The sequence below is a fragment of the Scyliorhinus torazame genome, chromosome 6 (assembly GCF_047496885.1).
Source record: "Scyliorhinus torazame isolate Kashiwa2021f chromosome 6, sScyTor2.1, whole genome shotgun sequence".
NCBI classification, from domain to species: Eukaryota; Metazoa; Chordata; class Chondrichthyes; order Carcharhiniformes; family Scyliorhinidae; genus Scyliorhinus; species Scyliorhinus torazame.
Window position 1 is genome coordinate 260,946,006 of NC_092712.1, and position 14,562 is coordinate 260,960,567.

At 45.5% G+C, this 14,562-nt stretch overlaps 1 protein-coding gene across 5 annotated transcripts in view; it reads left to right on the forward strand.

Moving 5' to 3' along the window:
* The window catches only part of dtnbp1a (dystrobrevin binding protein 1a), a 368,840-nt gene that overhangs the window by 152,944 nt on the left and 201,334 nt on the right, over positions 1 to 14,562 (forward strand). For 4 of the 5 annotated variants that reach the window (XM_072509624.1, XM_072509628.1, XM_072509625.1 and 1 more), the window contains one exon: positions 9,802 to 9,934. The exons of the other annotated variant lie outside the window; for it this stretch is intronic. In XM_072509624.1, coding sequence (XP_072365725.1) covers positions 9,802 to 9,934 — 133 coding nt within the window. The remainder of the gene's footprint in view (positions 1 to 9,801; positions 9,935 to 14,562) is intronic. 5 annotated transcript variants of the gene reach the window in all.

The window sequence follows — 14,562 nt, forward strand, 5'->3', positions numbered from 1 at the left end:
GGTCTATCTCTACATTACATTAACTAATATCTCTAAAGTAACTATTTTATATCACATTCGTCATTCCCTCCTTTTATCATTCCATGATAACCGAACTATCCAATCCGTAGCTACGGTTCCTCATCTAAAAAGATCCGTCGCTGCATTTCCAATTCCTGACTTAGCCCCCCCCTCATCTGCTGCACCCTCATGGATTTTAACAATTAAGTTTTTAGGGGCGTTGATCTGATCCAGTGCACCCCGCATTCTACCCATCACACATTTAAGGATGGCCAGGCCCACAAAGATGCAGCCGATAGCCACCACTAAATACATGGCCATATTTATCAACCAGTCCTTCCAACCTCCAAATCCCCAGTTACCCCAAGAGCCAGGATCCTGCATTCTGTCCAGGTGATCCCGTATGTGATCCATAAATTTAGTGATGTTAGCGGTCAAGTCCTGAACTCCCATGATACACTTGCCTTGCACTATGGCGCATACCCCACCCTCACGGGCCAGAAGATAGTGAAGAGCATACCGGTTCTGCATTGCAAACAACAGTAGCTGAGACAATTCCTTGGTTATTGCCCCGAGGGCTCCCAAGGTTTCATTTCCCAAGATGGTAAGGCCACAAATAAAATAATTCCGATCACTGACAGCCAAGGAACCCCCCACACCTCCCAGTGTTAATACGCTCGGAATCCCCCACCCGGCTGAGTGGCTCCGATTGGGTGCAAGAACCTAAGGTTTTTTCCAGTTCTCGCAAAATTCAGCAGAGACTGCCCGGCGTGCTAACTGATTATGCAGCATCCACGCCGAAGGGCAGGGGACTGTGGTAGGGACTAGAGTCCCTATAGCAATTTGGCGGCGAAATGGGGGTGACAAAACGTTGGTCGTTGTGCCATTAAATAAAAGTAGTATCCTTGCTCCGTGTGCAGGCTAGCATCACAATCAGTATATCGGTTGCGTAAGGACCCCCCAGTAGCCCAGTTTATCCAGCTTCGAAACGCCCATTCGGGCCGCCTAGCAATGCGGAAAGCCCTAGTCCCAACAGTGATATGAGAGACATTCGCCTAGCCACAAAGGAGCTGGAGGCCAGCGTTCAATGGAACGCAAGTGGTGTTGTAACAAACGCATTGGCCAGACGCCTGGGTGATATGGCACCTCCTGTCCGTACAGGTGGGGAACAGACATGTTATATTCGTGTCCACCTCTACCAGCAAACAGCCGTATCCTTCACTGCTGAAACAATTCTCGTACGACCGGGAATCCCTATTGGGAGTGAAGTGGCTAGATATGTACGCCCTCCACCGTTGCAGCCTATCATACTGTGAATGGGAATTATCCCGAGGAAGGGGAAGGCAAATAGCCGGTGGTGCTGAACCCGGATCGTAAGGAAGAGTGACTTGCTCGGGCAGTGGCTCGGAATGCTGACAAATAACCACCGTTTGGGGAGTGCCCCAAAGCGGTGAAACAGAAAATAACCTAGACACCGCTGCAGGGTTCGGGTAGCAGACAACCCGTCCGTGGCCATACAAGCGGTGGTAAATCTGGTAGAAGAGATTCATACTACCCAGGTTTTCCTCAGCTTGGCCTTTAACTAACTTAAGTGTATCTCCCGGTAACCTACGTTCTAGCTGTACTTCCCTTCTCACACGCCCCGTCCTCTCTCTAGTCCCCCTCTCTTTCTCATAGCCTCTTCCTACGCTCTCCTGACGGCCTGATGTTACCTTTATTGCACCAATCTTAACACATCCAAAATCAAATTTACATGTATTCCAAAAACAAGGCAATGTCCATATAATATTCCCTTCCCATCGTCGGGACCAGTGCAATTGCTTCATGAGTCCTGCATTCTCCTTAACTTTGACGACCTTCCATGAGTCGATACCATGTCCTCGTATTTGGGGGCAGCGAAGAACATCACCTTTGCATAAGTGAAATATCCTTGTAGATTGGTTGGGGTTACAAATATAAATAATATTCCCCTTTTCCATGTCCGTCGCCAATAACACTCCAAGCGAAGTGAGGCCAAATATCACACAGACGGTGCGTAGCCACTCCATCATGCTCCATACCTGTAAAATAGCACTGGAGAAGGAAGGCAGGTTAGTATCCGACCTTTTACAGTAGTGGAGATGGACTCAATTTACAGTGATGAAGGTGGACCCAAGCACTTCGTCCCTCCACTTTAACTGCTGTGGGGATGGTAAGGAGAACTTGGAAGGGCCCGTCCCATCGCTGCACCGACCCCTTCCTAGTCCAATTTTTGACCATGACATAACTGCTGGGCTGGACTGAAAGTGAGCAAGGTACTGGGGGCGATGGCTGGTGAGCCGCGCGGACCTGGCCATGGAGTTCCTTGAGCACTTGCATGAGGGCTAGAACATAGGTGGTCATCTCTTCAGTCATATGGTGAAACTGAACCAGTCTGGGAACCTGCAGGCTCCAGGGAGTTCTAAGAGGCCTGCCATAAAGAATCTCGGCAGGAGAGAGCCGGGCCGGTCCCGCAGGTGTAACCCGCAGCTGGAAGAGGGCAACGGGGAGCAACTTAAGCCATGTCAGTCCTGTGTCTGCTCTTAATTTAGCCAATTTAGTTTTGAGGGTCTGATTGTGTCTCTCAACCAACCCGGCCGCCGGCGGTCTATAAGCACAGTGTAACTGCTGGCGTATGCCCAACTGGGAGCAAAACTCCTTGTTAATTTGTCCAATAAAATGAGGCCCATTATCAGAACTTAACTGAGCTGGTAGACCGTACCGGGGAATGATTTCCCGCATCAAGACTTTAACCACAGTAGCAGCTTTATTATCGATAGTCTGATACGCCTCGACCCATCTGCTGAACACATCCACAATGACCAAAACATATTTATAACATTGACACCTTTCCAACTCAATGTAATCCATTTGGAGCGTCTCAAAGGGACCACTGGGCAACGGGGTTTTGCCCAATCCCACAAGGGATACCTTTTCCGGTGTTATATTGCTGACAAATCAAACACCGATTACTGATGCTCTGGGCCAACCCCTGCATTTTAGGGTGCCACCAAGTGTCCAGCAACAAATCACTAGTCCCTCGAGCCCCACAATGAGTTGCAAAGTGTACACATTCAATGACCCATAAAGCCAGTACATCAGACATACAAGTCTGATGTGCTGGCGTGGTCCATAAAGAGGAAACAGAATCATATGTACAACCTAACCGTTTCCACATTTGTTTATCACTCTCAGGAGCGTCCTCCTATAACCTTATGACGTCTTGGATGGTTGGCATTGACTTGTCAGAAGCAGACATATTTATAGTAGATCGTTTAGTCTGACTTAACATTTTAGGCACCATCACTTGCTGAATTTGCGTGGCTGTCCGCGCTGCACAATCTGCTCGTTCATTACCAACGTCAACTGGGGTCCTACCATTCGTGTGGGCAGCGCATTTAATAACGGAAATCTGCGCGGCCATAAGGAGGGCCTGCAGTAAGTCATTAACTAAACCCCGGTGGGATATTTGACCACCCATAATCATGTCAGGTTGTTCTGACGAAATGTCACTCAAATCGCCCCTTATTGTGGTAGTTTCCTGAATCAAGGCTAAACAGTCATGGCCAGGTGCGTCTTCATGGACCGGGGGACCACTAAGAAAACAGGCTGGATTGATAGTGGTACAGTATTTAAATGTCAGACGTGGATTGTTCAAAAGGTATATCTCATACCTATTCTGACGAGCTGCAGTAAGATGCTGAGTCTGCAGTTGCCTCAGTAGTGCGATGACCGAGTGGGAGCTATACACCGTAATATCCTGTTGGAGGGTGAGAGCATGTAACGGCTATGCGATGGCATTGATTGAGCGTAAATCCTGTTCTAATCGGTACTGGTCTGGTTTGGCTGGTTTAGGCATAGCAAGTATGGGGGTGTTACATTCTGATTGGCAAGGGACCAAAATATCTTATGGTAGTGCCGTCCGGCATGACTTGAAGTGCGTACTCTGTTGGATCCGAATGATCCACTGCTCTCCTTCCATTCGCCCCATATCCCTGGCATGGTACTGGTCGTGGACCTGACGTGTAATATGAGGGCTTACCGAAGCTGACTGTGGCCATAAATGTGGTGATATTGTAACAACATCGGATATTGTAACAACATAAATGTGGTGATATTGTAACAACATCTTTTCCCGTGACTGTGGCTGTAACCTTGACTGGCCATTCGGTCCCAATTAATGGCCGGCATTTGTCCTCCAACTCCCTGTTTTGTCTAATTCTGTCATAGGCCAGGGTAACGTGATGCAGTGACTGTTCAATGTCTAACGTCCACCACTGGGGGGTGATAGAAATATAGCACTGTTGTCTCATCCTCCATGATTTAACCGTTACCCCCTCGTCTCCGCACTCTAGCTGTAGCTGGAAGATACACAGTAAATCTCGGGCCAACAAGTTACAGTCCAATCCAGTAGTCACTACAAACTGATGATCTGCAGACTTATTCTCGTAAGTGACTGTCACAGGTTCAGAAATAGGATTCTCACACACCTGTCCTTGGAACCCCGACAATTGCTGCGTGTGGTCGGATAATGGTAGTCGAAGTTCTGATTGCACAGAAGACATGGCTGCTCCAGTGTCGATTACAAATGTGTGATGTTGATCTCCTATCTGCAGAGAGATAATAGGTTCCCTGTCCGATTGGAGAGTCCTTATGACTAAATTAGCTAGTCAATCCTGTGTTGGGAAAGGGTTTTCCTGGGAGAAGTCAGTGTATCTCGTCTGTCCTCCCCTTGGTGGGTACCCCCTCCTTTTGGGTCGGATAATCTCCTTCTACTGCCTGTCTTTTAAAGGGGCATTCCTGTTGCCAGTGATCTGCACGGCCGCAATTAAAACATGTCAAGTCAACTATCATCTCCAGATTTACACTTTTTAAAATGGTGTCCGTGATCTTCTTTAAGTTTCTATTAATCTCCAGATAAAATGAGATAAACATTATTTCAAGTAAGTCAAACTTAAGATTCTGGCAATTTCAATCAATTGCTTTCGAAAATAATAACTTTTATAAAAGAGGTGGAGAAACCCACTGGTTTCCTTTAATTAATTCAAAACTTAACTTTGCTGGGGTTCACTGACTCAAAGCAAAGCTATCCGATTACACTACAGGCTGCTGCTGTTATCTCAAAGCCTGAGTGATAAGCACTGTCTGTCTTTTAACTTTGGCTGCTGCTGTTAACCCTTTGAGAGACTTCTGCTTCAACCAATATGCAGCATTCCCCACAATCTCAACTAGTCCTCAGAACTGCGCTCTTCGCTACCACAGTCCAAGGGTATAATTTTAGCTTAACCAACTATATATTTAACACACTCACACATAGAGTTGAACCATTTTCAATTTCAAATGTCCCATCAACCCCATAACCTAACCCAAGCCGAATCAGAACTCACACATGGAGTTGAACCATTTCCAATTTCAAATGTCACATCAACTCCATAACCTAACCCAAGCCGAATTAACAATATGAAATCCCATCAATTAAATTGCTAATCCCCAGACTGACCTTTGATTTCGTCGAGGCGATCTTTCCGTACCAACCGCGAGTGACCAGACTAATCAGACGATAAGAAGAGGGGAAAAATCAATGCGCGGTCATTTTCCAGCTGTACATTGTGGGCCCTTTTTTCCTCATCCTCCTGTTCATAATCAGTCTAATTCTGATTTCGCAGTTGGTCAGAACCGTCTTGAGAAATCCCGGGTTTCGGCACCAAATGTTGAATCCTCAGTTTCTTTACCCGTCAGTCTATAACTATTTTATATCACATTCGTCAGGTGTGGTCTCCGATTAGGGATAATCATCGGTTTATCCCAGGAAGGATGGACAGGGGGTTTCAGAGCTGGCATCGGGCAGGGATCAGAAGAATGGGGGACCTGTTCTTAGATGGGGCTTTTGCGAGCTTAGGGGCGCTGGAGGAGAAATTTGGATTACCCCCGGGAAATGTCTTCAGGTACATGCAAGTGAGGGCGTTTGTGAGGTGGCAGGTGAGGGAATTCCCGCTGCTCCCGGCACACGGGATTCAAGACAGGGTGATTTTGGGCGTGTGGGTCGGGGAGGGCAAGGTGTCGGCGATATACCAGGAGATGAAAGAAGAGGGGGGAGGCTTTGGTAGAGGAGCTGAAAGGTAAATGGGAAGAGGAGCTGGGGGAGGAGATTGAGGAGGGGCTGTGGACTGATGCCCTAATTAGGGTTAATTCCTCTTCCTCGTGTGCCAGGCTTAGCCTGATACAATTTAAGGTAGTTCACAGAGCGCATATGACGGGGGCGAGGCTGAGTAGGTTCTTTGGGGCGGAGGACAGATGTGGGAGGTGCTCAGGAAGTCCGGTGAACCATGTCCATATGTTTTGGTCATGCCCGGCACTGGAGGGGAGTTGCGGGAATAGTATCTAAGGTGGTGAAAGTCCGGGTCAAGCCAAGCTGGGGGCTAGCACTATTTGGAGTAGTGGACGAGCCGGGAGTGCAGGAGGCGAAAGAGGCCGGCATTCTGGCCTTTGCGTCCCTAGTAGCCCGGCGAAGGATCTTGTTAATGTGGAAAGAGGCGAAGCCCCCAGCGTGGAAGCCTGGATAAATGATATGGCAGGGTTTATCAAGTTGGAGAGGATAAAGTTTGCCTTGAGAGGGTCTGCGCAGGGGTTCTACAGGCGGTGGCAACCGTTCCTAGACTATCTCGCGGAGCGATAGATGAAGGTCGAACAGCAGCAGCAGCAACCCGGGAGGGGGGGATATCTTTTGTGGGGGGGGGGGGGGGGTATCTGGGGGGCATTTGAGCAAGAAAACACATGAATGATCCGGAAAACTGACATGTACGGGAGGAATCCAATGTACAAGCTTGCTATGCGAGCTTTCTTTTTGTTCCGGGGGGGGGTTGTTTGTAAGGTTGAAAATTTATTTTAAAAAATTCTTAATAAACATTTTTTTTTAAAAAGGATAGTTAGAGGTTCCCATTTTCTTGTTTTGTAATGCATGTCCCTGTTTGACATAGCGTCCTTAGTATTGTCAGTTAAAAATGTTTTGCATAGTTATGGTCAGTGTAGAGGCCGTGAAAGAAGTGCTCACCGGGTCAGGGAATGAAAGCAACGTAGTTATGTGATCCTTCACGCTTCGCGTTAGGATCACAAGGAGGGCCTGTAGCCACCTAAATTGGCCAACTCTCAATTTAAAATGGCGAACGGCAAAGGCTGATGGGAAAGTCAGCCAACACAGACAGAAACCAGCAGGTCCAGATTTGCTGTGTATTTAACTCTGCAAAAGGCCAGACAACATCGATACCAGCAACCATCAGCATAACAATGTAGTAGCCATCTACATACTGATGAGCAATCCCCGGGAACAATAAGTAACATTTGGGACACACAAAGCAAAGCCAGACTCCCCGACGCCAGCAGGAGCCAACACAAAGGAAGTGAATGAACACCTCAAGACCGCCCATCGATCAGGGAACCGCTCCAGTATTGGAGAAATTGAAACAAGCGATTGGGACAAAGTCCAATCACTTGGGACCAGGTACAGGGTCCGCCCCGAAAAGCGGGAAGCCCCTGGGGACTATAAGAGTTAAGCCCCGAGTTCAAATCTCTCTCTCTCTTCGTCCTGCCCGGGTCACCCAGCAACGCGAACCAGCCGTGACCGGTGCAGTGACCGCCGACAGACTGTAAGTCTTAATTCAACGCTCGCTACGAGATAGGCACTCCTAGCTACCAATCCGTACCAACTTCGAATCCTGCAGACTCAGAACCCGAACGAAAGGCCATTTTGTTCCCCTGACCTGGTGGGCCAGTCCGAAGTTAAGTATAGGGCTGTTAGTTATAGAAGTAGCTTAGACGTAGAATTTGTGCATGAGTAGCGATTACTCTGTATAATAAATGTGCTTTGATTTGAATCTTACTAATCGGTGTATTGAGTTATTGATCATTACTTGGACTTGAACCTCGTGGCGGTATCATAAAGATACCTGGCGACGCGAGAGCAAAGGTAATAAAACAGAGCAATTGAACCAACCGGAAAGTTAGCAACACTGCTGATTAACTTTTTTTTAAAAATAAGAATAAAACATTTATTAAACAAGCAAAGATTAACTCTGTTCCAGTACTCCATCACCCCAGCTATACCATTGCAAATATATGCAGATTTACAAGTTACAATTTATTTTATACCCTAATGTTCTCAGTAAGTATATAGTCCATGTGAACCAATAGGCCAGTAGTGGTCAGACACACCACACTCTGAAACCAAGTGACAGTTGCCAGTCAATACAACTTCTGTGGATTCCTCATCAAATCCACCAGAGGCTTGTCACACTGTGAGCCAACTGGTCTCATTTGGAATTCCGACTACCACACAAATGTTTCCAACTGCATTCTTGAAAAAAAAAAACACTCCGTGGAATCTTTACCGTACAATGCTTTCTATCAGATGCCTTCACCAAGAATCCACTTCCAAGATATCAGTCTCTCAGAATTCCTCTGCCTTGGATTGCTATGCATATTCAAACTTCCACACAATCTCTCAGGTATCCAGCCACACCAACAGAATACTACACTCCCTGAGGTGCCATTCTCAGCCTCCAAAGCTGATTATGGGTTTGAAAGTGGCCTGCACGCAAAGACTAATGCAACTCTTGCGTCTTCCTACTCTATTGGATGGCCACGCATCTACAATCTTGAACTGTCCCTGCTTAACACAGGAAATCCTACCAATATGTTTCTACATACATAGAACACACAGTGCAGAAGAAGGCCATTCGGCCCATCAAGTCTGCAGTCACTTAAGCCCCCACTTCCACCCTATCCCCGTAACCCAATAACCTCTCCTAAACCTTTTGGACACTAAGGGCAATTCTAGCAATACCAATCCACCTAATCTTTGGACTGTGGGAGGAAACCGGAGCACCCGGAGGAAACCCACGCAGACACTGGGAGAACGTGCAGACTCCGCACAGACAGTGACCCAGCCAGGGAATTGAACCTGGGACCCTGGAGCTATGAAGCCACAGTGCTATCCACTTGTGCTACCATGCTGCCCACATTGCTGCTTGTGGATGATCACCTTCTGGAACTGATAATCCAGGAAACAGGTCCTTATGACACTCCACTGACTCCAGATACCCACAAAAGTTTGAAATCCAGTCCTCAACTCAAGCTCAAACAGCTGGGGGCACTTCCTATACATGTGGTCATCCAAGATACCCACATGCTCAGAAATTGCAAACAATAGGTCTCAGTTGCCAAATTATGATTGAAGAAAAAAACGATTTACTCCCTCTGTTGTAATCTAGTTGGTACCTTGTATAAACTATTAATTTTAATTAACATCCCTAGGTCTGCTCTGTACTAGAAATCATCATAATTCATTTAATGTTGCACTTACCCTGGATATAATTTTATTAATTAAGCTAAACTGTAAATTTAATGCATTACTTTATTGTTTCATGGCCCTAGTCAATATCACCAACATGCTACCCTCTGATATCCTTCCTGGGTTTTTTTTGGTAAATACCATTAAAAGACCACTATACTCTTGTTCTGATTTATTTGTCGCTGCTGATTCTGCTGCCAGGTTTCTGTCGCCCTCGCCATCACTCGGACCACCCCTTGATTTGTAAAAGAGCAGAACATCCCTCATTGCACTAAATTTCCTCATTTACCAAATTCCTGAGTTAAGTACTCTGTTGAAGCAGTATTCAGTTGAGCTGAACTCAGTTATACTTTAATGCTAGAACAGTTAGCTATTAAATTATTTTCAAAGCAATGACAATATGTTTTAGATATTTGAAGACTTTCCATTTCTTGCAGCTCAATTGGAAGCAGATTTTGAAGAGTTAGATAGTCACTTACTTCACTTGGAGGATATCTGTGAACAATGTGAACTGAAGCGTTATAAGCAGTTACAGATCCTTCAGTTGGAAAACTACAAGAAAGAAAAGAGGTAACTAACACAAATTTATTATTACTCAGTTACTCACTACATTACCAGTGTTTTAGTCAACTCTGGCATAAAAGATTGCTGGCAGATGATGTTTTAAAAGTTTCATGAAGCAAGAATTCTGGCATACGTGTTTTTCTTTGTTTCCCCAATTGTTTTCTTTTGTTCTCAGCTCTAATGTATTTAGCAATTTATCAAACATTGTTGTCGTTACTTTAGTCCGGTTGCTTTTACATATTAGGCTAACCAAGGATCGGGCTATTTTGGATCTGGTAATGTATAATGAGGCAGGTTTAATAAACAGTCTCCGAGTAAAAGACCCCCTAGCAAACAGTGACCATAACATACTAGAATTTAGTATACAGTTTGAGAGTGAGAAACCTAGGTCAGAAACAACTCTTCTAAACTCAAATAAGTGTAATTACAAAGGAATGAGGACAGAGTTGGTTGGAGTGGAGTGGGAACGGTGTTTAGCAGAAAAGACGGTTGACCAGCAATGGCAGACTTTTATGAAAATAGTTCATGACTCACAACAAAGATATATCCCAGTGAGGAAGAAGGATTCTAAAAAGGGGATAAATCAACCATGGTAAACCAAGGAAGTGAAAGATTGAATGCTTTTTCTTTCAGTTTAATACTATGTGGCAACAATGAGTGGTAAGCCAGAGGATTGGGAAAGTTTTAAAAGCCAACAGAAGATGACCAAAAAATAGTAAAGAGGGAGAAGGTAAACTACGAGGGGTAAACTCTCAAGTAATATAAAAACGGACAGTAAGAGTTTATTTAAATAGATAAAAAGGAAGAGAGAGGCCAAAGTCAACATAGGCCCTATAGGGAATGGGACTGGGGAAATAATACTGGGGAACCAGGAAATGACCAAGTTAAATAAATGTTTTGTGTCAGTATTCAATATAGCAGACACAATAACATTACAAAATACTGAATAATCAGTGGGCAAAAGGGGGCAGGAAATAAACACAATAACTATCACTTGAGAAAAAGTACTAGAGAAACTAATGGGGCTGAAGGCCAATAAGTCCCCTGATGGGTCACATCCTAGGGTATTAAAAGAAGTAGCTACAGAGGTAGTAGATGCACTCGTAGTCTTCCAAGAATCCTTAAATTCTGGTAAAGTCCCAGAGGATTGGAAAACTGCCGTTATTCAAAAAGGGAGGGGGACAAGAAACAGGTAACAATAGGCTGGTTAGCTTAATATGTCATTGGATAAATGTTAGAGTCCATTATAAAGGATGCAGTAGCAGAGCATTTAGACTTGCTTAATATAATCAAGCAGAGTCAGCTTGTCTTCATGAAGGGGAAATCAAAAGAGTTGAATATTATTTAAATGAAGTAAGACTGTGGAAAGCTGCAGCTCAGTGGGATTTGAGTGAATCAGAGGGATGCTTAGTGTTTGCTTCCTCTCTCGGAGAGTCTAGGACCAGAGAGCATAATTTCAAGAGCAAGGGACCTCATGAAGAAATTGCAAAAAGTTAGCATGCAAGTTCAGCTGGTAATAGAAAAAGCAAATGGAATGTTGGCCTTTATTTCATAGAGAATGGAGTACAAAAATAGGGAAATCTTGCTTAAACTATAGAAGGCACTGGTTAGACCACACCTGGAATGCTCTGAACAGTTATTGTCCGCTTATCTAAGGAAAGGTACACTAGCATTGGAGGTAGCCCAGAGAATGTTCACCAGGTTGATCCCGGGTATGGAGGGATTATTTTATGTGGAGAGGTTGAGTAGGTTGGGACTGTACTCTTTGAGTTTAGAAGAATGAGAGGCGATCTAATTGAGACATATAGGATTCTCAGGGGCTTGACAGAGTAGATGCTGAGAGGCTGTTTCGTCTTGTGGGAGAATCTAGGACCAGAGGGAGTAATGGGTCGCCCATTTAAAACAGAGATAAGGAGGAATTTCTTCTCAGATCGTGAAAAGGCAATTAAGCCAATCAAGCATGTTACCTTTTGATCAAACCCTTCAGAAGTGCAACTATTCAGCTATTGAACTGGTTTATACTGCCTTCTCGATCACCTCTATAAATTGTTCCACCAGTTCCTCTTTTTGCTTAATAATTTGAGTTCTGTAATTTCTGAATTTGTAAATTAAACATATGTCCTTGCCAACAGAGAGCCTTGATGTTTAATTTCAGCAGGAAAAAATTGCATCTCTATAGCATTCATTATTCATAAGACAATATATGCATTGAGGGGGACTCAGCAAGCAGTGGGGCATGTGGGTGAGGATGGATCCTTGAAGGAGATGGAGAGATGTTAGTAATTTCAGTTCAAGGATAGAGAGAGATTAGTGATGTCAGTGATCATGGGACTCATTTCAGGCTGGAGGGGAGCATTGGATCAACAACTGGAATGGGAGCAAGTGCAGACTTTTATGAAGGATATATGTTCATTTATAGTGGGAATGGAGATGGTAATGAGGAGAGGTGAAGATGACTGGATTAAAGGGGGTGGGTGGATCTGAGAGGGATCGAACCCAGATCCTTGATGCCATGAGGCAGCAATGCTAACCACTGCGCCACCGTGCCACCCCTGAAAAGGAAAAAAATTGAACAGCGGAACAGCAGATGGGAAGGCCACGGGGTGCGAATATATCAAGATGTCGTTCGAAGCTTGCCAGGAGGCACGCAGTTTTTAATAAGGCAAAGGTGGCACTTTATCGCAAGAAAGTTCGGTTTGGCATGATTTATCCCGCACGTTCTTTGGGTGGCCTGTGAGACTCCAGAGGAAGCTGAGGCTTTCATTCAAAGAAACAGACTGTGCTTGAAATAATTGTAATTACGATAAGTGACGTTTACAGGGCGTCTTGACAAATACATGAAGAGGATGGGAATAGAGGGATATGGACCCTGGAAGTGTAGAAGGTTTTAGGTTAGACGGGCAGCATGTTCGACACAGGCTTGAAGGGCCGAAGGGCCCGTTTCTGTGCTGTACTTTTCTTTGTTCTTTGTTTGTTCTTTATATTTTATCCGAGTTGAAGGAAACTTGTTTGGAAAAGAGGGGCACGGTCGCTTGGGTTTTTTCTATCTGTCTGTTCATTCTTGTTAATGGTTGAAGAGGTATAGGTGGGGTTGTGTTGCTTTATATGAAGAGGTTTACTGTTCTTGGAATTTCTAAATCGGTTTTGCGTGGGAGGGGCTGTTTTGGTACCTTGGAATTTTAAGGTTTTTAAATGTCTCTGTATGGGGGCTACTCTGCTAGCTAGATTAATTAGCTAACGGAAGTGAGGACATGAGGGTTATCTGTGGTTCATATGGGGTTACCTGTGGCTCATGAGGGGAGTTCATTTAGTTTGAGCTTGCCGGTTATGTTAATTGGATAGTTGACGTGTGGTAAGCGAGACGCAGCTATTTGGGGTTTTGTCTATAGTTTACCTAGTTGTTTGGGTGCCAGGGTCCAGGATGTCTGAACGGGTAGAGGGCATCCTGAAGGTGGAGGGCAAACAGGCAGAGGTCGTTGTACATATTGGTACGAACGACATAGGCAGGAAGGGGCATGAGGTCCTGCAGCAGGAGTTCAGGGAGCTAGGCAGAAAGTTAAAAGACAGGACCTCTAGGGTTGTAATCTCGGGATTACTCCCTGTGCCACATGCCAGTGAGGCTAGAAATAGGAAGATAGAGCAGCTAAACACGTGGCTAAACAGCTGGTGTGAGGAGGAAGGGTTTCTGTTATCTGGACCACTGGGAGCTCTTCCGGGGCAGGTGTGATCGATATAAGAAGGACGGGTTGCATCTAAACTGGAGAGGCATAAATATCCTGGCCGTGAGGTTTGCTAGTGTCACACGGGAGGGTTTAAACTAGTATGGCAGTGGGGTGGGCATGGGAGCAATAGGTCAGAAGGTGAGAGCATTGAGGGAGAACTAGGGAATAGGGACAGTATGGCTCTGAGGCAGAGCAGACAGGGTGAAGTTGCTGAACACAGCGGGTCTGGTGGCCTGAAGTGCATATGTTTTAATGCAAGAAGTATTACGGGTAAGGCAGATGAACTTAGAGCTTGGATTAGTGCTTAGAACTATGATGTTGTTGCCATTACAGAGACCTGGTTGAGGGAAGGGCAGGATTGGCAGCTAGACGTTCCAGGATTTAGATGTTTCAGGCCGGATAGAGGGGGATGTAAAAGGGGTGGCGGAGTTGCGCTACTGGTTAGGGAGAATATCACAGCTGTACTACGGGAGGACACCTCCGAGGGCAGTGAGGCTATATGGGTAGAGATCAGGAATAAGAAGGGTGCAGTCACAATGTTGGGGGTTTACTACAGGCCTCCCAACAGCCAGCGGGAGATAGAGGAGCAGATAGGGAGACAGATTTTGGAAAAGAGTAAAAACAACAGGGTTGTGGTGATGGGAGACTTCACCTTCCCCAATATTGACTGGGGTTCACTTCGTGCCAGGGGCTTAGACGGGGCAGAGTTTGTAAGAAGCATCCAAGAGGGCTTCTTAAAACAATATGTAGACAGTCCAACTAGGGAAGGGGCGGTACTGGATCTGGTATTGGGGAATGAGCCCAGCCAGGTGGTTGAAGGTTCAGTAGGGGAGCATTTCGGGAACAGTGACCACAATTCAGTAAGTTTTAAAGTGCTGGTGGACAAGGATAAGAGTGGTCCTAGGGTGAATG